At 35.7% G+C, this 23,512-nt stretch overlaps 3 protein-coding genes across 5 annotated transcripts in view; 1 reads left to right on the top strand and 2 right to left on the bottom strand.

Moving 5' to 3' along the window:
* copb2 (COPI coat complex subunit beta 2) overlaps positions 1–7,260 on the bottom strand; it is a 16,395-nt gene extending 9,135 nt beyond the window's left edge. Inside the window, exons 1-14 of one of the 2 annotated variants that reach the window (XM_016269215.1) lie at positions 7,091–7,260; positions 6,182–6,319; positions 5,978–6,064; positions 5,681–5,807; positions 5,007–5,155; positions 4,774–4,920; positions 4,588–4,687; positions 4,332–4,474; positions 3,710–3,909; positions 2,955–3,065; positions 2,779–2,867; positions 2,512–2,618; positions 2,269–2,412; positions 1,795–1,925 (exon numbers count right to left, since the gene is read on the bottom strand). In XM_016269215.1, coding sequence (XP_016124701.1) covers positions 1,795–1,925; positions 2,269–2,412; positions 2,512–2,618; positions 2,779–2,867; positions 2,955–3,065; positions 3,710–3,909; positions 4,332–4,474; positions 4,588–4,687; positions 4,774–4,920; positions 5,007–5,155; positions 5,681–5,807; positions 5,978–6,064; positions 6,182–6,319; positions 7,091–7,093 — 1,676 coding nt within the window. In that variant the 5' untranslated portion in view covers positions 7,094–7,260. The remainder of the gene's footprint in view (positions 1–1,794; positions 1,926–2,268; positions 2,413–2,511; positions 2,619–2,778; positions 2,868–2,954; positions 3,066–3,709; positions 3,910–4,331; positions 4,475–4,587; positions 4,688–4,773; positions 4,921–5,006; positions 5,156–5,680; positions 5,808–5,977; positions 6,065–6,181; positions 6,320–7,090) is intronic. The other variant, XM_016269214.1, reaches the window with a different exon arrangement.
* An 807-nt stretch (positions 7,261–8,067) lies between these two features.
* Positions 8,068–10,981, bottom strand: rbp2b (retinol binding protein 2b, cellular). Of its 2 annotated transcripts, none has more exons than XM_016269265.1 (4): positions 10,777–10,981; positions 10,436–10,614; positions 8,520–8,621; positions 8,068–8,323 (listed from the first exon to the last, which is right to left on the bottom strand). In XM_016269265.1, the coding sequence occupies exons 1-4, from the start codon at positions 10,913–10,915 to the stop codon at positions 8,270–8,272; spliced, it is 474 nt and encodes a 157-aa protein (XP_016124751.1). In that variant the 5' UTR covers positions 10,916–10,981; the 3' UTR covers positions 8,068–8,269. The 2 variants fall into 2 exon arrangements, with proteins under 2 accessions (XP_016124751.1, XP_016124750.1); XM_016269264.1 differs by lacking the exons at positions 10,436–10,614; positions 10,777–10,981 and adding exons at positions 9,078–9,256; positions 9,419–9,606.
* Positions 10,982–14,579: 3,598 nt separating this feature from the next.
* On the top strand, positions 14,580–16,790 carry rbp1.2 (retinol binding protein 1, cellular, tandem duplicate 2). Its single transcript, XM_016269263.1, has 4 exons — positions 14,580–14,703; positions 14,964–15,142; positions 16,008–16,109; positions 16,571–16,790. The coding sequence occupies exons 1-4, from the start codon at positions 14,628–14,630 to the stop codon at positions 16,628–16,630; spliced, it is 417 nt and encodes a 138-aa protein (XP_016124749.1). The 5' UTR covers positions 14,580–14,627; the 3' UTR covers positions 16,631–16,790.
* The last annotated feature ends 6,722 nt before the right edge of the window (positions 16,791–23,512 follow it).

Raw genomic sequence — 23,512 nt, 5'->3', positions numbered from 1 at the left:
GCTTTCACAACGAAGCACACAGCGTCTTCAGGACATGGCTGCAGCGTCAACAATACTACAGCGAGAATAAAAGTGAATAAAAGTAAAACTTTCTTTGCGTGAACATTTGGGAGGCGTTATGCAAATCTTCCCAAATCGTGACGTAGGTATGTGGGGGCGTGTTAGAACGAGCCGTTTTAGGTAAGCGTGGTTAACTCTTAACTTTTATAAAGAATATCTCTTTGGTAGGGGTGTAACGATATAATCGCAGTACGATATTTCGCGATGCAAAAATGTTACGATATGTATCGTAGACTGGTGGCGATACTTTTACGATATGACGGCAGACTAATCCTATTGGTTGAGCTGCCGACGTGACCTACTCTGCAACAGCGTCGCGTGTGCTTTCCTCGCAGTTGCAGAAATCGCTTAAACTGAACAATAGTCTGGCAACATGAGTTTGGCTGAAACTGAAATTGAAGATGCCCTATCTTCTTATAAGTCCGACGTCTGGCAGCATTTTGGTATTCCAGTCACGCGACAGGACGACGGTAAAAAAATTACAGACAAAACACAAACTGTTTGTAAACACTGTAAAACAAGGCATACACAATGGCCATACACAACGTCAAACACTTAGAATATGATGTGCCATTTAAAACGGCATCACAACAACAAACTCCTGCCACAAAAAGGGTGAAAGAAGGCCAAACATCTATACAACGCAGTTTTGCTGCAACATGGTCTCAGTCAAGTGCGAAAGCTCAAGAAATAACCAGATGCATCAGAGTTTTTATTGCAAAAGACATGAGACCATTTTCTGTGGTCGAGAATGTTGGATTTCGCGAATTGGTTGGCGTAATGGAGCCCAGATACCATATTCCGTCACGCCCGCACTTCAGTCAAGAGGTAGTTCCAGCCCTGTACTGCGAAGCTAAAGCAAAGGTGGTCGACGGTCTGAAAAAATCAGAGAATGTGGCAATAACGACTGACGGGTGGACTTTGCGGGCTTGTCAGAGCTATATTACAGTCACGGCGCATGTTATTACCACAGAGTGGGAAATTAAAAGTTTTGTGCTTCAGACTCGCCCGCTTTTTGAGTCACACACTGGAACTAACATAGCCGGAGTTTTAAAAGCGGCTATACAAGAGTGGGAGCTTGAAAGGGCTCCTCATAGTACTGCTGTTGTTAGTGCCAACACCCGCAACATGGAGGTGGCAGTGAGAGAAGCCGGGTTGTCACCGCATATTAAGTGTTTTTCACGCACACATTGAATCTTGCATCGCAAGCAGGTTTAAATGTTTCTCGCGTCAGTCGCTTGCTTGGTCGCGTGAGAAAAGTCGTGGATTTTTTTCACCGCGGTGCCACAGCAACAGCTGTGCTCGAGGAAAAGCAAAAGATGCTTGAGATCGCATCACATAAGCTTATCATGGATGTGGTAACACGATGGAACAGCTCCATTTTAAATTTTGTTCAAAATATCGTGATATATATCGTATCGTGAACCCAGTATCGAGATACGTACCGTATCGTGACCTGAGCATATCGTTACACCCCTACTATTTGGTTTTGAGACTTTAGTCTTTGTAACTTTACAGATCTTCTTTATGCACCAACAGCTTGGAACACTCCAAAGAGAAAGGACAATTTTAAATCGCATCATATGACCCCTTTAAATAATATTTTATGATATTACAGTTTTTACTGTATTTTGCGCAAAAGAGACTCAAAAACATAAAAAAATTAAAATCTTGAAACTTTGTAACGGTAGAGTGTGGGACTAATACATCCAAAAACATAAACTTTAACTGTACCTGTCCAGGTGAGCAATTGTGACAATCTCTCCTCCAACAAAGTAGTTGAGTCTGTTGACAGAGCTGGTGTAAATGAAACAGTCTCCCACCCACAGACCAGTCTTTACCACTTCCTGAATCTCTCCCAGGACCTACACACACAAACACACACGATCAGGAGCTCAGACCATGGGTTTCAAATCTTTTAAGTCAATATTAAATCAAAATTGACTTTGAATTGATCTTAATATAAATTCTGGTTGTACTGTGAATGATTTATTGTTGAATGATTTATTTATTCCATTTTCTATTTACTGTGATTTTTGTCAATTACAGGGACAATTCAGAACAAACAAATAGAAAAGGCAAGATGCAAAGGGAATTCAATTATTTTTTTTTATAATTATATTAAAATGTAACAACTTGCTCTTTCTCGGAAGCAACTCTTTTAATCTGGTTAAACATGACTGTTTTTAACTCTGATGTACACCCTACCTCAAAAGCATCTTCAATACCGTCTTCAGTAATCCCCTCATTTGATTCCTGTGATGCAGCCACCTTCTCTGACAGATAGCGCAGGATGAAGAAAGACTCCTCTGTGGCAATGCACACCAGCTCACCGGAGTCTGACCAGAAAATCTGAAAATAGATGCAAGATGCAATTGGTCCAGACAGACTAAAAAATGACCCAATCATGCAGACAAAATAATGGAGGACTGTCTGGAGCAGATGACTCACGTGTTTGGGCTGGATCTCAATGCGGCGAATCAGCTCTGTGTTATCCCAGTCATAGAAAGCCAAGCCATTCACTGATCGGACACCCAGCAGGAAACCACCATAGATGCCTGCAAACACATTTACAAAAAACTATAAGCAGTTTTACTACATTCGGCATGAAATGTAACGGATATGCAATATGCTATGTGCAAGTAAATTATTTTGTGCTTATTACATTTGCATAAAAATTGTGAATACTGCCCATGATACAAGCGTAAAGCAGTTTACCTTCTGCTCCAAAGTCTGGCTTAAAAGATTTTTTCTCCTTAAAATTTTTGAAGATCTTCACCACACTGCTGCTTTCCCGAATCGCATACCTTAAATTAAATCAATTAACATCAGTATTAAGTGTTTTTGACAGTCATCTCCTACATCCATCTTCTACATGCTTGTAGAGTACTTACTCAGATGAATCATGGGCCCAGACAAACTCCTGTGCAGATCCAAAGCTCTTATTTCTCAGAGCCATGGCGGTGTAGATGATGTACTCTCCATCTCCGCACACCACCACAAACCTAAACACAATGTAAAATTATGTTTCCATTACTAAATTGCAGCAAGGATCAGGCGACATGTAAATGAGCGGCATTAAAGGATAAAAGTTGGTGGTTCAACGGATCACAACTCTCACGGTTCGGATCATATTATGGTTTTTGAACCACGGATCAGATCGTTTTTCGGATCAGCAAGAAAATCCCAAAAAATAATTTCAATGTAACTTTGCTTTCCATAAGTACTTCTTCAATACCACAGCAAAAAAATTCTAGCCTAAGAAAGTTCAAACATTATTAAAAAGACAAGTGAACAGCCAGTAAAAATAAGAACGAATACACAAATTACAAGCATAGATAAATACAACAGAATGTTACAAATAAAATAAGGTTGGTAGTATTCAGGTACAAAAATGTAATAATTAAATGTAAAATAACTGTACAGTGTTCACTGTATAAATTTAAAAAAAATATTATTTTTCGTCAAAAATGTGTTTTGTTGTTTGATGAGCATAATGACAGCACCAGGTATTATTAGGTTGCTGCCCCTTTAAGATCTGATGCACGGATCCAATATAATGATACACGTCCGATTTCTTTCTCAGCTGTTCTCGTTCACTTAAGACATAACCAATTCGTTCAACCACTAATAGATGTGGTGGTCTTACCTTCCATTAGGATTGTGCTGGATGGTTTGAGGGTAGATCTCACAGCTGCCCATGTCTTTCACGGCCAGTGGCAGCCTCTCACCATCCTTGATCTCAGCATCTCCCATGGCTTTGAGGTTAGCCTGCTGAATCTCAGAGTGCTTGGCCCAAATTATTTTTCCACTGGTGTCCATTGACATGGCTGGTTCCTCACGACCGAGCTAAAGCACAAATAAAAAGCGGTTAACTTACAGAGAACTCACCCCATGAGATATAACATTATATAAATTATTCAGATAATTTATGTTAATTTAAGTAGACAGAAATGTCATGTAAATCTATCTATATACCTTACTGTTCAAAAGCAGAAAACTGCTTAATATTTTTGTGGAAACGGGTGATACTTTTTTCAGAATGCTTTGAATAGAAAGTTCAAAAGAACAGCATTTATTTGAAATATAAATCGTTTGTAACATTATCTATCCTCTACCGACTCCCTGCTGACAGCCCTGGCCCTGGAGCAACATGATGGCTCTCTTGTTGCAGGGACTGAACTCTCCAATTACCAGCCCAGAGGTTCAGCCAATATGTTACACCACTGACAGGAAACAGCATGGTGTTACTTTTGAATTATTTTTAGTACCTTGATAATGATGCTGCCTTCATCATAGCCCAATGCCACATTGTTGGAGCCGCGCAAGCCAGACACGCACCACACCCGCTCCATACCATAGTTCAGGGTGCTCTCCAAACGATAAGTGCTGGAGTGCCAGATACGAACCGTGCCTGAATAACAAAAAAAAGACAGTTAAATTTGCATCAGGAATGAGGTACTTTAGTTTTATAAAAGAGATCATTAAAAGATCTATAACATTTTAACATTATGTGCCACAACTCACCGTCCTCTGATCCAGTGATGATGATTGGCAGCTCTGGGTGGAAGTTTACACAAGACACATTCTGAGCGTGACCCTCGAGCGTCTGCACACATGTCTTATTCTAAAGAGAGAGAGGTAACACAGAACATAAGTAAATGAACGGCGAGGAGTGACTTGCTGCATTAAGCATGTCAATATCATTCAAACCTGATAGTCCCAAATCTTGACCAGTCTGTCATCAGCTCCAGATATGAGGTAGGGTTTATCTCCTCCACTGTAATAATCAATGCAGTTCACCCCCTTATCATGGCCCTCCAGAGTGAAGTTAGGAGAGGAAGAGCCCAGCTGCCAAACCTGAAACAAAACACAGAAGAAATTATAGGTGAAATGTCACAAGTCAGATTCAAATTTGCTCTATCCACATGAATGTTCAAATGTACCTTGATGGTTCTATCCAGCGATGCACTTGCAAACTGGTTGTTGTCTTTAGGGTTGATGACAATCTGCATAACATAGTGTGTGTGGCCCTCAAACACCTGACTGCAGGACCATTTCTTCTCCCAGTCCCAGAGCTTTATCAACATGTCATCTAAACGTACACAGAACCAATGAGTGTTAAACACAAAAAATTGTACATATACACACCACAGTTTAAATGTTTGGGGTTGGTGCAATTTTTTTTAATGTTTTTAAAATAAGTCTCTTATCCACACCAAGGTTGCATTTATTTAATCAAAAAGAGGAACATTGTGAAATATTCTTATGATTTAAAATAACTTTTTTTTTTCTAGTTTAATACTTAAAAAATGGCAAATTAGATTTATCAGTAGCCATTACTCCAGTCTTCAGTTTTTAATATGCTGATTTGGTGCTAAAAAACAAACAAACAAAAAAACAGCATTTATTTGGAAATAGAAAACTTTTGTAAAACTATAAATGTCTTTTTTTTACTGCCAATTTTGATCAATTTAATGCATCCTTGATGAATAAAAGTAATACTTTCTTTAAAAATAATCTTACTGACTCAACCAATGGCGGTGTAATATGTTATACACATTAATCTATGCATATATGTACAATATAAATACTTTATGCAAATTTAATCTGTACATACCACTGCTTGTGAGGATGTAGGGCTGGGTGGGATGAACAGCGATGCAGCGAATGTAATCTGAATGGGCCTCAAACATGTGTACTCGCTCTAGTGTATTATAGTTGAAAACCCGAATTTGCATGTCATCCTACAAAAAAGGGAGGAAATTTATTACAAGTTCCATATTTATCTATTATCATGTATATATCTATCTATTATATATTATTACACATTTATTTATTATTGCACCATTTCAAGAACAGTATTAATATCTATTACACACTAGTGAATATTATTATTATTCACGTATATACTTACAGCACCAGTAATGACCCAATTTTTCCTGGCAACAAATTTGGCGGCTCTTACTGGAAGGTCACAGACTTCAAAAGTCTTAACCAGAGTCTATGAAAGATCATTATTAGACATTATCAGACAGACGTGCAACACACACTGCTGTATCCCTAATGTTAAGATGGTAATATATTGCAAATGCTGAAAAACATAAGGTCTGCTAGTCACCTGTGTTTCATGGTTCCACACACAGACACTGCCATTGTACAGACTGGCCAGCATCCATGGCTCGGACGGATGAAGGTCTACGCTTTTGACACGGTCAGATCGAGCCGTGAGTTTGCGCTTGATGTCCAGCCTCAGAGGCTAGAAAAGAAGAATCAAAATCACTATTACTATTACAAACAAGTTGATCTTAATTAGGGATGCACCGATATGAAAATTTTGGCCGATACCGATAACAGCATCCATTCTCTTTGGTTAGCAGCAGCAAATAGTGTACACTGTAGTAAGTACAGTAGTAACGCCAATAGTCAACACAAAAAGCACAAAATGTATCTTTTTTTAGGAACAGAAAGCAGTGACATTATACAGTCTATGCATTCAACCTTGACTGTTTTTCCCCACAAGTAAAACACTAAATTGCTATTTGTCACCCAGTTAAAAGTCCGATATTGTAACAGCAGCAAACTTTTCAGCACAGTTAATAAGCAACAAAATTACAACAAATCAAGCCTCTTCCAGATCCAGATAATGTCAGGAATTACCGTTTTACTGAACAGAATATATACGTACAGCAGCACATTTCGACAGTGCTTATTTACAAGTCCTTAATGTTAAAGTCACATTCATATCATCAGCTGTTAGCCAGCACAAACTATTTCACTTCATAACAACATTTAAGTGAGCAATTAAGTTATAATATATGTAAGTGTAAGGCTTTAAATGGACGTATTAACTATAAAAATGAATAAATAATTCACAGACTGACTGAATGATAAAGCTGTCTATGTGGCCATGGGCCTTCAAGGCTAACAGCGCAAGCTAACGTTAACATTACTCAAAGCGTATTTTTCCTCAATATCTAATATTAATGTCTAATATTGCCAATAACACGGATACTGATATCACACTTACCATGTTTGTGTTTGCTGGTTTTGGTCTCCTTCACCTGTAGTATTTTATATCATCCACTGAGAGTCTGATGTGTTCTCCGGCTGCAGTTTTGTGCACGGACTGCAGCCAAATGTGACGTGGAACTTCCTCAAAGCCCGTGTGCTTGAAGTCGGAAGCGTTGACGTGACACTCGGACGGCTTCGGAGTGCTTCGGGTAATTTCGGTTAAACTCGGCTTTTTTGAGGGACGCTGCATGGCGATAGGCGCTTGCGGTGAAATTGAGTTTAACCCTTACCTGTCACGCCAAAAAAGGCACCTTCAATGTACTTATGATGAATAACACGCCAAAAATACAGTGCTCATGTTTAAAACATTCAGATATGATAAATATTAAAACGTAACAAATAGGGCTAGTCGTCATACAAGGAATCTGTTACAATGGCTACATCTCAGTAGCCTATAGCCTTGAGTCAAAAGTACAATTACACAATTGCTTGTTTTCTACATTGTATCTCTGTGCATATTCAAAAAACGAATTACTAATGATTATTAAAATAATAGTTAGACAATATACCTATTATAATGAAGTCAACCTGTTTGCACATTCTTCTCTTGTACATTCCTGCTCATCTAAATATTTATTAAGCCTACAGTATACTGTCCTGCGCATTTTATTTTATTCTTATTTTTTATCTTACTTTTTCCATACCTATATTTATATATAATTTTCTTGTGTTTGTATTCTTTAATAATTGCCCTGTCCATGGAGCGGACCTGACTTACATTTCACTGCTGGTCATATATTCCCTATATAACCATGCATGTGACAAATAAAAATCTTGAATCTTGAATCTTGAATTAATTAACAGGTTTGATCACTTTAGGCTATGTGTCTCTTCTTACATTGTTCTTCTTACAATGAAAATATAAATCATGTATATAATCAATTAATATGTATTTTAAAAATGTGAGGCTTATTAGTGCATGTGAGCAAGAGAGAGAGAAAACGAATTTTTATTTTTAAGTTTAACTAAGTTACATTCACAAGAAATGATGAGTCATAACATCTCATTATCTTTATTTAGACAGAAGGAAAACACATTCTCCTACAGAAGTGTTGAACGTGTTAATCGGGTTAATACACATCTCGATTTTGATAGACTTGATAGTAGAACAACATGAACTGAATCACATGACAAATCAGTCTTTTCTTTTGTACACTTGCTGGCACACAGCGTCCTCACATGTCAGCTCCTGCAAGTGAAATGATCATGAGGTCAAGACGTATCCATTGTGAGTACACAGCAAAACGGGAATTGTGCAGGAAAAAAAATGTGTAAACTGGAATACTTGTATCATTCATCTTCTTAATTAGAAATATTTCTAAAAATGATAGTTGATTCTAACATTAATCAGGTTATTATTATCCATAGAATGACAGAATGCTCACCAGATACAGTTTGTCAACTTCTATCCAGTGTTTCCATCCCCGGTTGGCTTTCTCACCTTTCTGGATGGCCACCAATTTGTCCCCTTCCCAGGTCACCAGAGTCTGTGTATGTAAAAAAACATATATATATATATATATATATATATACACACACCTCAATAACTGGACTGTTATTACACAAATTTTATGATTTATTTTTATATGTTTACTATTTATTTAATAAACAGATTTTTTTTGATCATTATACAGTATATCATCATATAAAAATACATTTTCATTGAGGAGAGCTATTAGCTGTATTGTACTCTATCATTGACAGGGAGCATTGTTTATATAAAATAAAGCTGTATTCAGATGGAAACTAAAAAGAAAAAAGAAGACCTTCAAAGCATTTTTGTTCCTCTGGGCAAATGTTGTGCACTATTTGTTCTACTGTGGTTTCATCACTGAATAAACTTACTGAGATCATGGCCAACAGGCCAACACTGGGGTAACTACAGGCTAAATAACATTGTCATTAGAAGAGGATTGCAGCTATTAAATATATGTATAGTTCACCTTTAGCATCCTGTTGTCAAATCCCTTAGTAAATTCTTCCTTCTCAACTCCAACAGCGAAGCGAAGCTCATAGCTCTTGAAGGCACTCTGTGTCTTAATCACAAAGTTGTCCCCATCCTGGATAAAGGTCTTTATTGGAGTAAGGTGGACCGCAATCTTGCGGATGGCAAAGTCAATGTCTTTGAGAGTAAATATTTGTAACTTGGCATGGTCATTTCCATGATATAAACATCATATTTTAATATCATAATAAAACTGCATAATCCAAATTAAGAAATGGCACATATTGCTCTTATTTCTACTCCATTGACTTATGAAAACAGACAACTGATCAGGCTTACCCAGCGCTTTGAGGTAATTTTCAAGGTTTTCGCTCGACTCCAGCTCCCATTTTCCAGTGAAATCCACAGGCATGTTTGTGCGATGAGCTCTGAACTTCAGGAGCGTTGCCAGGTCCAGTGAGGAGGTGCACCAAAGCATTTATACTCAACTGTTATTCACAATGAGGGGAGAGGGCAGAGTAATGATAAGAGCGATCTATGACCTAATGGGAGAGGAGAGACCACCTTCACCTAAAAAAGAAATCAATACATCCATAAGCACTTACACTGTAAGAAGGATCAGGTGTAATAACCACTGGCCAGACACTTTGAAGGTTCTTCTTTCTTTTTATTGGCATTAGTTCCTGTTCTGTTTAGTTCATTCTTGTCAGTTGTCCTATTAAAATGTTCTGGATAATTGGCTCACTATTTAGTCTTGAGTTCAATATTCCCTGTGCATACCGTGATATTTGAAAGAAAAAAAATTGTTATAGGCTAGGTTAGGATGACAATTTGTTGTTATTCTGAACTCCTTAGAATATTGCATTATAAGAATCTGAATTAAAACATGTTCTTGTATAAATAAGATTTTGCAGTGATCAAGTTTGTATCCAATGCTGCTGTTTTATAGGTGTTCTGATGCTGTCTGGTACTATCTCTGCACTGCCATTGGTCACCATATGGTGTAGCTGTTCGTTTGAATGAAGCAGAGCTCTACTCAGATTTCTTGTATTGCGAATATAAAAATACATTTTCATTGAGGAGAGCTATTAGCTGTATTGTACTCTATCATTGACAGGGAGCATTGTTTATATAAAATAAAGCTGTATTCAGATGGAAACTAAAAAGAAAAAAGAAGACCTTCAAAGCATTTTTGTTCCTCTGGGCAAATGTTGTGCACTATTTGTTCTACTGTGGTTTCATCACTGAATAAACTTACTGAGATCATGGCCAACAGGCCAACGCTGGGGTAACTACAGGCTAAATAACATTGTCATTAGAAGAGGATTGCAGCTATTAAATATATGTATAGTTCACCTTTAGCATCCTGTTGTCAAATCCCTTAGTAAATTCTTCCTTCTCAACTCCAACAGCGAAGCGAAGCTCATAGCTCTTGAAGGCACTCTGTGTCTTAATCACAAAGTTGTCCCCATCCTGGATAAAGGTCTTTATTGGAGTAAGGTGGACCGCAATCTTGCGGATGGCAAAGTCAATGTCTTTGAGAGTAAATATTTGTAACTTGGCATGGTCATTTCCATGATATATACATCATATTTTAATATCATAATAAAACTGCATAATCCAAATTAAGAAATGGCACATATTGCTCTTATTTCTACTCCATTGACTTATGAAAACAGACAACTGATCAGGCTTACCCAGCGCTTTGAGGTAATTTTCAAGGTTTTCGCTCGACTCCAGCTCCCATTTTCCAGTGAAATCCACAGGCATGTTTGTGCGATGAGCTCTGAACTTCAGGAGCGTTGCCAGGTCCAGTGAGGAGGTGCACCAAAGCATTTATACTCAACTGTTATTCACAATGAGGGGAGAGGGCAGAGTAATGATAAGAGCGATCTATGACCTAATGGGAGAGGAGAGACCACCTTCACCTAAAAAAGAAATCAATACATCCATAAGCACTTACACTGTAAGAAGGATCAGGTGTAATAACCACTGGCCAGACACTTTGAAGGTTCTTCTTTCTTTTTATTGGCATTAGTTCCTGTTCTGTTTAGTTCATTCTTGTCAGTTGTCCTATTAAAATGTTCTGGATAATTGGCTCACTATTTAGTCTTGAGTTCAATATTCCCTGTGCATACCGTGATATTTGAAAGAAAAAAAATTGTTATAGGCTAGGTTAGGATAACAATTTGTTGTTATTCTGAACTCCTTAGAATATTGCATTATAAGAATCTGAATTAAAACATGTTCTTGTATAAATAAGATTTTGCAGTGATCAAGTTTGTATCCAATGCTGCTGTTTTATAGGTGTTCTGATGCTGTCTGGTACTATCTCTGCACTGCCATTGGTCACCATATGGTGTAGCTGTTCGTTTGAATGAAGCAGAGCTCTACTCAGATTTCTTGTATTGCGAAGGGTTGTTGCTGCCTCATGTTGCCAAAAACTAAAAAATGACCGATGCAGTTAATTTGTTACTGTAAATCGTATTCAGTGTCAAACCTGAGCCTGCTGACGCAGTTACGCGATTACATCATTACCTAAAGCTTTTACTTACGTCCACCGGTCATTATGAATGTTTATTCTTACTGTGATTTCATACAATTTCCCTGTTGTCCCTGAGGAATTTCTTAAAATGGTAAAAGCTATACCAAATGGTCTTGTTCACTTAATGAAATGTCATCTATCATTTGAAGTGATTGTAAAAAATGAACAGAAGTTTTTGGTTGAAGACAAGAGTATTTATGACAATAATGAAATGATAATAAATGTGTTTCAGTCAAGAAAAATAATTACTCTGAGGGGATTTATTTATTTAAATTTTTTTTTTTTTTAATGATTTAATAGATAAGATTAACAGGATAAAAACATGGCTCTTAACTTATACATTTTGTGTCCCCAACAAAGTAATTTTTTTTTGCATAATATAATACCCCACTAATGAAATTACATCAAAATTTGGTAATGCTCATTTGAACTGTAATTTCTGTCATTTCAGTATTCAGAGTCTATTGATCATCTTTTTTTTTTTTTTTCAAATACCCCCATGTTAAAGAATTTTGGCCTGACTTATATTCATAAATGTACATTTTCTTCAACTTTACCCAAATTACATAATTTTCTTTGTGACTTTAACTACCTAATTACAACAACAACAACAAAAAATGGTGAAATGGTGAAACAAATTTGTGAAACTGTATAACAAACAATGTTACATAATTTGATTGACTACCTCTGTACTTCTTGTTTTAATTTTTTTTTATTTCCTTTATTGTCTTTCCGTATTATTTCTTTATTCATACTGTCATCCAATGTTATATTTATTTGTTCTTTATTCTTCAATAAAGACGTTTATTAATGTTTATACTTTTTTTTTTTTTTTTTGGAACTGTGATAGAATTCTTTCAGGATTCTTTGAGGAGTTCAAAAGAACAGCATTTATTTGAAATAGAAATATTTTGTAACATTATACATTTGATCACCTTTGATCAATGTATTATGTCTTTTCTAAATGAAAGTATTAATTTCTTATAAAAAAATCACTGACCCTAATCGTTTGAATGGTAGTGTACCATTTTTTTTTATTCTCTTGTTTTAGAAGAATCAGTGGGGAGGAGAGTCGTTCCCATGCAAATGTACAATGTCTTCTACACGAGATTAATTAGCCTACTAAAAGTTAAAACTAAATTACCAGAACTTAATTAGTACCTACAGAAAGATTAATTATTGCTCTTCTCTTGTTCATTATGACTTTGGAAACAGTCAGTTTTGAAGTGATAATTGGCATAGTGCATAAACAATATTATAAATCTATCACCCACTGAGACGCTGCTGCCAGAAAAGGGGGCGAGTGGGTAGGAGGTTATACAACATCATTGTATTTGATCTTCATTCTTGTGATCAGAGAAATTCTGTATTTGGACTCTATTGTTAAGCATGGAAGACAAGATAAGTAGCAAAGAAATATGTCAAGAAGAACAAGGACCATTTCCAGCGTTTGATGTTCAGAATATCAGAATGCCCAAAGGCTACACTTAATTCTGTCACCACTGTTCCAGCACTTTGCGTGATATTTATGAGTCAGACGTTATCTTGAATGCTCCTTCCAGTGTGTCATAAAACAGGCCAGTGAGAAAGTAGGACGAGCATGTGAGTACAGAGAAAGAATATTTTGGTATTAGTTCTTATAATATGGCAGGCCATTCTCTATTTTAATCACAGGGAAAAGATATAGATTCAAACTCAAACTGACCACATGAACGAAAAAACAAACAAACAAAAAAACACGACGTTTCGGAAAAAAATTGACATGGATCTTTCTATACAAATGGCCTTGTCTGTCAAAATGTCTGTCTGTCAAAAAATTAAATAAATAAATAAAAAGTATGTCATGTCATGCTTTTTTATTTTTAGGTGATTTATTACTTAAATATTTGTCCAAATACACTACCGTTCAAAATGTTGAAGTCAGTAAGATTTTTGATTGATTGATTGATTGATTCATTTTTGAAAGAAATTAATACTTGAAAGAATATATTAATAATTCTTCAATAATTCTTCTTCAGCAAGCACACCATTAATTGATCTAAAGTGACAGAAAAGACATTTATACTGTCAAAAAAATTATATTTCAAATATGTGCTTTTAAACTTTCTATTCATCGAACAATACAAAAACAATATACATCACAGTTTTTACAAAAAAAAAAATTAAGCAAATTATATATTTGATAATAATAAGAAATGTTTCTTGAGCGGAAATATCAGCATTTCTGAAGCATCATGTGACACTGAAAACTAGAATAATGGCTTCTGAAAAGTCAGCTTAGGCCAACACAGCAATAAATTACATTGGAAAATATATTACAAATGACAAATAATTACTAACAGTAACTTTAAAATGTAGTTTTATGTCACAATATTACTACTACCCTATTTGTGACTGGTTCGTTGTCAAAAGCGCTCTCTTGTGGTTTGTGGAAGATGGAATAGGCCATGATCCAAAAAGTCAACATCTCAAGAATAGCTCATAATGACAGTTCTGTATCTCTTATTTTACATTTCACTGTAATTCATAGTCAGGAAGACGTCTCAAGACTGGCCTCATTACTGACAGGTCTTCACCTCCTGTTTGTGCAGTGAACAATTCTCTCTCTCTCTCTCTCTCTCTCTCTCTCTCTCTCTCTGGAGTCTGTAGGCATACATGAAAAGCTGTTTGACAGCATTGTGATTGTTGCTTTGACTGACTGTTGTGCTGCTGACAGACTGAGAATCAAAACAATTACAAACTGACACATCTGTCTGTTCACATGCTTTGACTGACATGAGTTCATGAGATGCATCATGCATTGCAATGCGCTCCCGAGACAGAGCTCCTGTCCAAAAAAAAAAAGTCCACAGTAGAAGTGTGTAAATGTGTAAATGCTCTTTGAGATAATCCAAAGGCCCTAATTGGCTTTAGGATTACAACGTGCCCTGTGATTTGAGACGCCGTGCTGCACCTTGATGTTGAAACATCAGCGCAGAGGACAAACGCAAAAACGAAGCAAATATGTCTCCCGTAGACATGAATGGATACTGGAAAATGACAAGTAATGAAAACATTGATGAATACATGGAAGCACTAGGTAGGCTGATTCTTCATTTTCCATTTATTTATTCATTACACCGATGTGAAATAAATTTTCTATGCTGAGGTATGTGAGATGTTACAGAATATATTCTGTTGGAAACAGTCAGAGTAAGAGAAATGCGTCTGTATGTTGTACTCAAGAGATACGTTTTAGTACCTTTGGCAGTACCTGATTCTATTATGTGAAAAACAAAAATTGGTTACTGTACCATATACGGCTATGGTTGACCAATTTTATATGTATTCAACTTACAGGTGTGAATGTTGTCATCAGAAAAATTGCCAGCTATCTCATCTTTGATAAGGAGATTGTACAGAATGGTGATCATTTTAATATCAAGACTCTCACCGCCGTTAGGAACTACCAGATGGAGTTTGATGTTGGAAAGGAGTTTGAGGAGGATTTGGTTGCTGTAGATGATAGGAAATGTATGGTAAGTGACCTCCTTATTTATAAAGGTGCAGCTTAAAGTAGGCTACAACAAAACAACAATATAAGATCAGAAATGCTTTTAAATGGAAAACTAATCTGAACTGCGTTTCCGAGGTTACTGTGGTGGATGGGTCAGTAAATAGGATTAGATTGAGATTTACATACAATGACCTATTGAATCTTAAATCCACAAAGGTTTTGGGCTAATGCCGCAAACACCTGGTGCTCGGGAACTTTAGGTCAACTCGCAGACACAGTCAAATATTATTTTCAAAGTTGTTTATAAAGATAATTGGAGTGTGTTATACGAGAAAATACCATTTCAGTTTTTCTACTTCAAAATGCTGTTTAATTCAATGTGTTACTTACTATTTCTTTGTCATTTGTGAAATTAGCTGAAAATTGTTTAAAAGGAAAAATCATACGCAATTTTTATATACCATTTAGAAATGCTAGTGCAGTGTTTGTGTTCAGTATTCAATATGACATTTAGTGCAGTTAAATGTTGTCAAAATTATTTTACTTTTTATTTATTTGCTATTCACTCTTTGCCAATGCAGAAGTAAGCTATTTTCCTGTTAATGTGCGGGACTTCTACTATACGTAAAAAATAAAAATAAAAATGTGTAGTAATAAATAGTCAAATTTGGCCTACAAACCATAATAATAATAATAATACTAATAATGTACAGCTAAAATGTATTGGAATGACTGACACCGGAAGCCTGGCACATTCAAGTTAAAAAATGGAAGAAAAAAAGTGTTATGTTTTTGGGAAATTGTACACAATTGATTCTCTATTCTCTGTGTTTATTGCAAGTCAGTACCAGCTTTCTCACCAGCATGTATTTGTCCTTGTTTTGTAGACCACGGTAAACTGGGAGGGAGACAAACTGGTGTGTGTACAGAAAGGAGAAAAGGAGGGAAGGGGCTGGACTCAGTGGGTGAAAGGGGATGAGTTACATATGGTAAGTTTATATATAAAGTTCACACTTGGCTGCTTCTTGTTTTTAGTGTAGTCAACAGTGTAATTAATGAGATAGCATCATTATCGCAGCAGTCACGCATTACAATAACAAGCGTATTTAAATGGTGTATATGCTGAAATCCATTTAGAGACTTTATTATACAACGGCCTGGAATACTTCATTTATTACCCAACATTCTGTGTTTAAACTGTATACATGACTGTTACCTAAAAACTGTCACATTACCATTTAAATGCTCAGAGTCTGTACGATTTTTAAAAGAAGTCTCTTAAGCTCACTAAGACGGAATTTATTTGATCAGATGTACAGCAAAAACTATAATGCTGTGAATAAACAGTAGTATAACTCAAATTAATATTCCACGTTCATGTAGTTGATATTTAATGCTATTTGAAATAAAATCTGTATTCAATTTTGAGGGTTTTTTATTGATTTTTCAGGAAATGCGAGTCTGTGGAGTGGTGTGTAGACAGGTTTTTAAGAAACAAGTTCTCGACTGATGTGCCTTGAACGAGAAGTACTCTACTGTGAAAAAAAGTTAACATTTCTGCCTATTAATAACAGTAACTGCTGTGTTAAATAGCCATTTTTAAGTGTAGCTATTATGTATTTTTCATTGTAAACAATGTATGGTGAAAGAGAATAAAATGTGAACTCAAAAATATGCATGCTCACTATTCTAACGTGTTTGTTCAAATATACAGACAACCTCTGCATTATCTGAACGAACACAAACATCTGCACAGTTCTTATCAGTTTTCTTTATTCCATCATTTGTGATTTTAAGAGCACAATTTCAGCACACACATTTTCTGAATCTGTCAGCATCATCTGTAAGAGATGCAGCAGAGCAGCTGTATAGACCCTCATCATATCATCTCCCCTCTCATTCATCCTCTTCCTGCTTCTGAGGAGAAGAAAAGAGCTCGATTTGCTGCTCCTGCAGCCAGAAAGATCATCAGATATTAAAGTGGGTACAGTATTTTTAGACTGCAGTAAAGCTCTCAGTCAGGAGGTTAATCTTAGTGACTAGGGAACTAAAACATACCAAACCCACACACACAAATTTAATGGATGTGCTTAATATTAACTAAAGTAATTGCTCAGTTGGAATAAACATTGTCTGATGAGGAGACTAGACAGGCACATCACGCATAAATGCAAAGAGATAGACTGATGATAGCAGGATGAATAGACACATAACTCTGTCTCTGGTAGTTGTTTCTGTGTCTTTTCCAGTAGCGGGCGCAACTATACAACACTGGCTTAAGTCTTCTTGAAAACCTGCTTGCCCACAACTCATAATTATAATTATAAGACAAAACACAAATTTTGTTTTTATAAAATCCTTCAGGTCAAAGGTCACCCGAATCAATAACTTTGACATAAGGCGCCCATGTCCTTTTGAAAACACGTTCCTTTTTTGCTGTCTCTATAAATTCCACTTATCATCAGCAGGTGGCGATATGTACCTAAATATAGATTCTTCAACACCTTACACACCCTTTTGTCAAAGGGGTTACCTAGGGTAATTAAGCACAACATCACACAGATGTGGTCGAACATCTGTTGTTAATGTTTTAAATGAGCACAATAGACTTGAAACGATAATGTCCTGGTTCCCCTTGCACAATGAGCCCCTAATTCACATTGGTGATCACATGTCATTTATATAATCAGTTACCATATGTTTTACACTAACTCATGGTTTCCAAAAACAAAGTAATTGCTGAATGAGGGCAAAGGAGAGTGTGTAGAAGAAAAGATGTAAAATGTAAATACCAAATGAAATCTCCTTCAATCCAGTGTCCTGCCTTCAATCTCTCTTTGGAAACATGCTGCACTTGGTAAAATCAGGTTCTGCCTTTTCTGTACACACACAAGCTTGTCTTCATCCCAGGTGATGGTGGTCTGTGGGAATAAACGATGCAAAGAATAAAAAACATTGCTGTTTAAATTAACAAACCGTGAAATTTACTGTTTGTAATTTTAGCTAACATAAATTATTATTATTATTATTATTATTATTTATTTTTAATAGGAAGGTTTTATGTAGGCTAGTTGTGCCAGTGAAACTGTAATGGATGTATGTTTCTAATAATAAGCATTTTACTAGTAATGTTTATCTCTTATGCCAATGAAGAACATAAAATATACAGCTCGAGTTGGCTGCTTAGATAAGACTTCTGTGACATAATTAATTTTTCATTTATTCAGCTCATGCTTTAATCAGATAAATTAATGCATGTCTTATATTTTTATGAGACTGAACCATTAAACATTTACTTTTTTTTCCTAACAGTCATCAAAATTTAACATCTGAATTACTAAAACAAGGAGATGTAAAATGTAAATACCAAATGAAATCTCCTTCAATCCAGTGTCCTGCCTTCAATCTCTCTTTGGAAACATGCTGCACTTGGTAAAATCAGGTTCTGCCTTTTCTGTACACACACAAGCTTGTCTTCATACCAGGTGATGGTGGTCTGTGGGAATAAACGATGCAAAGAATAAAAAACATTGCTGTTTAAATTAACAAACCGTGAAATTTACTGTTTGTAATTTTAGCTAACATAAATTATTATTATTATTTATTTTTAATAGGAAGGTTTTATGTAGGCTAGTTGTGCCAGTGAAACTGTAATGGATGGATGTTTCTAATAATAAGCATTTTACTAGTAATGTTTATCTCTTATGCCAATGAAGAACATAAAATATACAGCTCGAGTTGGCTGCTTAGATAAGACTTCTGTGACATAATTAATTTTTCATTTATTCAGCTCATGCTTTAATCAGATAAATTAATGCATGTCTTATATTTTTATGAGACTGAACCATTAAACATTTACTTTTTTTTCCTAACAGTCATCAAAATTTAACATCTGAATTACTAAAACAAGGATCAATCTTGTGCTTTCACTTACTATTTCTGACATTGTGTGGTTTTAAATGGCTTTCTGTAGTCATCTGCATTCCATGTACATATGAGGGGATTACAACAAAATAAGTAAAGTGAACAGAAATTAAATGAGAAAGCAAAAGTTATTTGAGCCATTTCTAGGCCTAAAACTGAAAACATCAGCAGACAAACACTATATCTTATGGCTCATCAATTTTATCTCTCCATCACTGTGTGATTCATAGATACTTCTGATTATACTTATTGCATGAAGAGAAAATGTTGGCACACTCATCTTACATTTCCTGCCATTTACTGGCCCCAGGTCTTCCTCAAACCAACCACAAAGGCCATGCCATAGTTCTTGAAAGTACTTGATACTTTATCTCCATTCTGGGTGATATCTTTGTCAGGTTTTAACAAAATCAACTTTAACATCTCCAGTAATAGTAATTTTGGAGGGGAAAAAATATTAAATTAGTGTCCTGTTTTGACAGATCTGTTTATAAATCAGTACAGGGTCAACATTGTAACAGTCATCAAAATTTAACATCTGAATTACTAAAACAAGGATCAATCTTGTGCTTTCACTTACTATTTCTGACATTGTGTGGTTTTAAATGGCTTTCTGTAGTCATCTGCATTCCATGTACATATGAGGGGATTACAACAAAATAAGTCAAGTGAACAGAAATTAAATGAGAAAGCAAAAGTTATTTGAGCCATTTCTAGGCCTAAAACTGAAAACATCAGCAGACAAACACTATATCTTATGGCTCATCAATTTTATCTCTCCATCACTGTGTGATTCATAGATACTTCTGATTATACTTATTGCATGAAGAGAAAATGTTGGCACACTCATCTTACATTTCCTGCCATTTACTGGCCCCAGGTCTTCCTCAAACCAACCACAAAGGCCATGCCATAGTTCTTGAAAGTACTTGATACTTTATCTCCATTCTGGGTGATATCTTTGTCAGGTTTTAACAAAATCAACTTTAACATCTCCAGTAATAGTAATTTTGGAGGGGAAAAAATATTAAATTAGTGTCCTGTTTTGACAGATCTGTTTATAAATCAGTACAGGGTCAACATTGTAATGTTTAAGGAAGCACCTGTTTATTTATGTTTTATGCTTTAAAGGCAGGGTAGGTGATTTGGTTGAAAAAACATTTGTTGTTATGTTGGTTGAAAGTCTCTTCACATCCCGATAGTAATCACTAAGTGGCCTAAATTTATCTATATGTATATCATCTGTGGAAGGCGTAGGACCATACAATATTCGTCCAATCAAAATGTACGGTATGTACATACTGTATTGTCACCCCTGAATGAGACTTGAGTTAATCTGACAGCATTGCATTCAATCCTCCACCAACGCCACCTCTCTTCCTATCGTAGGTTAAGCCCGGTTCAGACTACACAAATTTTTTTTGTCGGTTACGACAGTCACTGTGACCCTACCTTTAATTTGAGAATTTAGACGACTCGGTGAATCGGGTAAGTGAATGATTCAATTAATTCAAAACAATGGTCGCCAGAATCAACCAAGAACGAATCAGTGAACAAAACTTTGAACTGAGCGTCAGAACAAAGCGTTTTATAAAATAAGCGAGAATTCATAGTCTCCAGTTCATTACAGTATATAGTAGGCTAGCCAATATAATCAGCAGGTATTGTGAAATAAATGGCATTTTTTTGTGTCCTGAAAATGTGTTTTTAGAGGAGACCTGATGCCTGATCGCCCTCCTGCTCCTGTCTTCTCGTGCATCTCTCTGGCTGTCAGCACCGCATTTTATTTACCACCATATTAATCGGATAAGCTTCATTGCCATCACACATGTGCTGCTCAGTACAACTATATTGGGAAAAACACTCCCACAATGTGCAAAACCCATGCATATAAGCAACCCTCAAAGCTCAAATCACAAGAAATTGGAACATAAAGATTTATGATAGGAGACCGTCGTTATATTATTCTCATGGATTTACGCCGTTCTTCTGCTACATAAACTTTTAGATTAAATGAACTGAAAAGACGTTTCTCAGCTGACATGAAAATTAGAAGTCAAAAATTCTCAGCGCATCTTGAAGAGAGTGATATTAATTTGTGATTTAAGACAACATAGCTGAAATCTATCTTTGTTTTTTAAGCCTAATGTTTTTAGAGTAGAAAATGCTTTTTGCTCACATGACCTTTACTCTGGCACACATACCGTCTTGACTAATTAATCTCAATGAACTCATTTGTAGATTTTATTTATCATCCAGCTTGAATCATAACACATGGATAATATGGCTGGAAGCACAGAGAGGTATAATAAAGAATTCTCTTTGACTCCTTATCCTAAAAAGCTACAGGCCTAATTGATAGGACATTTATAAGATAAAAAGGATTTAAACTGCAGATATCAGATTCAGGTTTTAAAAAGACCCCAGAAGGCCTCTAGCGTAACACATATGTGGCCTGCATATTAGCTATTTTAATGCAGAAATGCATATTTGAATGAAGTTTGGAAAAGTAATAATAATAAATGTAGTTTAATCACAAATCAAAATAAACTTAACAAGCGGCAGCAGACTTATACACAAAACATAACGTGTTCCAGGTCTGGTCTTCCCTCTTTTCTCACTCCTCCTTATATCCTTCCTTACATCCTCCACCTTGCTTGCCACAGCTAGTTTTCAAGTATATTACCTGAATATACGTCAAGCCTATATGTCATAACATAAATGAAACTCTTAAATGATACAGCTTCATGTAATTATGTAATCATGTAATGTATAGAAACAGACTTGGCGGAATTGGATGTTTATTACTTTGACTATTCACACAAACAGAAAACCACCAGCACTACACAGGCTCATTCCATCCTTCTTTATTTAATTTTCATTTTGTTGGCACATTTGTGGTACACATGGGAGAATACACAGGGTCCAACATCCTTTCCATCAAGCTTGTTTATGAGAACTGCAGGAGCCAGACTACATTCATCATCTTTCTTCTTGCCTTTCATGTAAGGAGTCAGATACACCTAACATTTCTTGTTACACACCTACTTTTTAAAAAAAAGTTCTTATCCACCTTCCACTAGATATGGTAGACTCTAGATTCAAAATACCCTACAACAAAGTCATATGTATGCATATGCAGATTGTCATTTATGCAGTAACAGAGCTTCTTTATCACATTTATATTATGTTATTAGTTTTACTTTTCATTCTAGAGATGAACAAGAAATGAAGGTCTAAATTTGATGAACTGATCAACAGTCAGTTCACATCCAGTAGTAGCACAGGTCAAAAGGTCTTCTTAGTTTTGGTTGGTTTTGGCCATGCTGGTAGATATATAGGGATCTAAAAGCATATTTCTCAATCTAGATATGTATTACATATTATTGTTATTTTTAATACCATTGAGATGAATATGAATGCTTTCACCAGGTATTATAGACCTCCGTGGTACAGGTTCTTGTACAGGATTTCTTTAAGACCTTCTTTTCTATTATGCCAGAAGCTCTGTTCCTACCACAAAAGATTAACAAAACAAAAGTAAATAATAGCAACCATCTGATGTTATCTTTTTGGTAATCTTGTCAGTGCAATAATGTTGACAATGATGAAGCCTAAGGCCCATGATTATGATGATTAGTATTTTCATTATAAATATGCAGAGTATCACTGCAGACATAGGAATGAATGGTAGTGTAGACATTTGCTTCTTATAAATGTATAATTTGATGCCTCTACCAATTGCCATAGCATATCATTTACATTTACATTTAGCAGAAGCTTTTATCAAAAGCGACTTACAAATGAGGACAATAAAAGCAGTCAAAACTAACAAAAGAGCAACAGTATATAAGTGAAAATGACAAGTCCCGGTTTGCTTAACGCAGTACACGTAGCAAGGTGTATATATACTGCATATATATATATATATATATATATATTATACACACACACACAAAGAAAAACAAGTAGATAGAATAGAAAAAAATATAAAGCTAGTGTTTGTTTTTTAAATAAAAAAAGAAGATAAATATAGATAAAGTAGAATTAAAATAGAACAGAAAGTGCTAGAGATAGAGGGTCAAATAAAGGTGGGACAGATGTGTTTTTAATTATAGAGGTTTGATAGAAGTTGCTGGAAGACCTGTCAAGAGAGCATTGCAATAGTCCAGCCTGAATAGAATAAGAGCTTGAACAAGGAGTTGTGTTGCATGTTCTGAAAGAAAGGGCCTGATCTTCCTAATGTTGTATAAAGCAAATCTGCAGGACCGGGCAGTTTTAGCAATGTGGTCTGAGAAATTCAGTTTATTATCAATCACAACTCCAAGGTTTCTAGCTGTTTTTGAAGGAGTTATGGTTGATGAGCCTAACTGGATGGTGACATTTTGATAAAGTGATGGGTTTATCGTCGGATCATCAAGATGGAATGAGAGGTAGAGTTGAGTGTCATCAGCATAGCAGTGATATG

The sequence above is a fragment of the Sinocyclocheilus grahami genome, unplaced genomic scaffold (genome assembly GCF_001515645.1).
Source record: "Sinocyclocheilus grahami isolate Dianchi unplaced genomic scaffold, SAMN03320097.WGS_v1.1 scaffold50.1, whole genome shotgun sequence".
NCBI classification, from domain to species: Eukaryota; Metazoa; Chordata; class Actinopteri; order Cypriniformes; family Cyprinidae; genus Sinocyclocheilus; species Sinocyclocheilus grahami.
The sequence above is the reverse complement of the archived record's forward strand: the minus strand, read 5'-3'. Positions and strand labels throughout refer to the sequence as shown.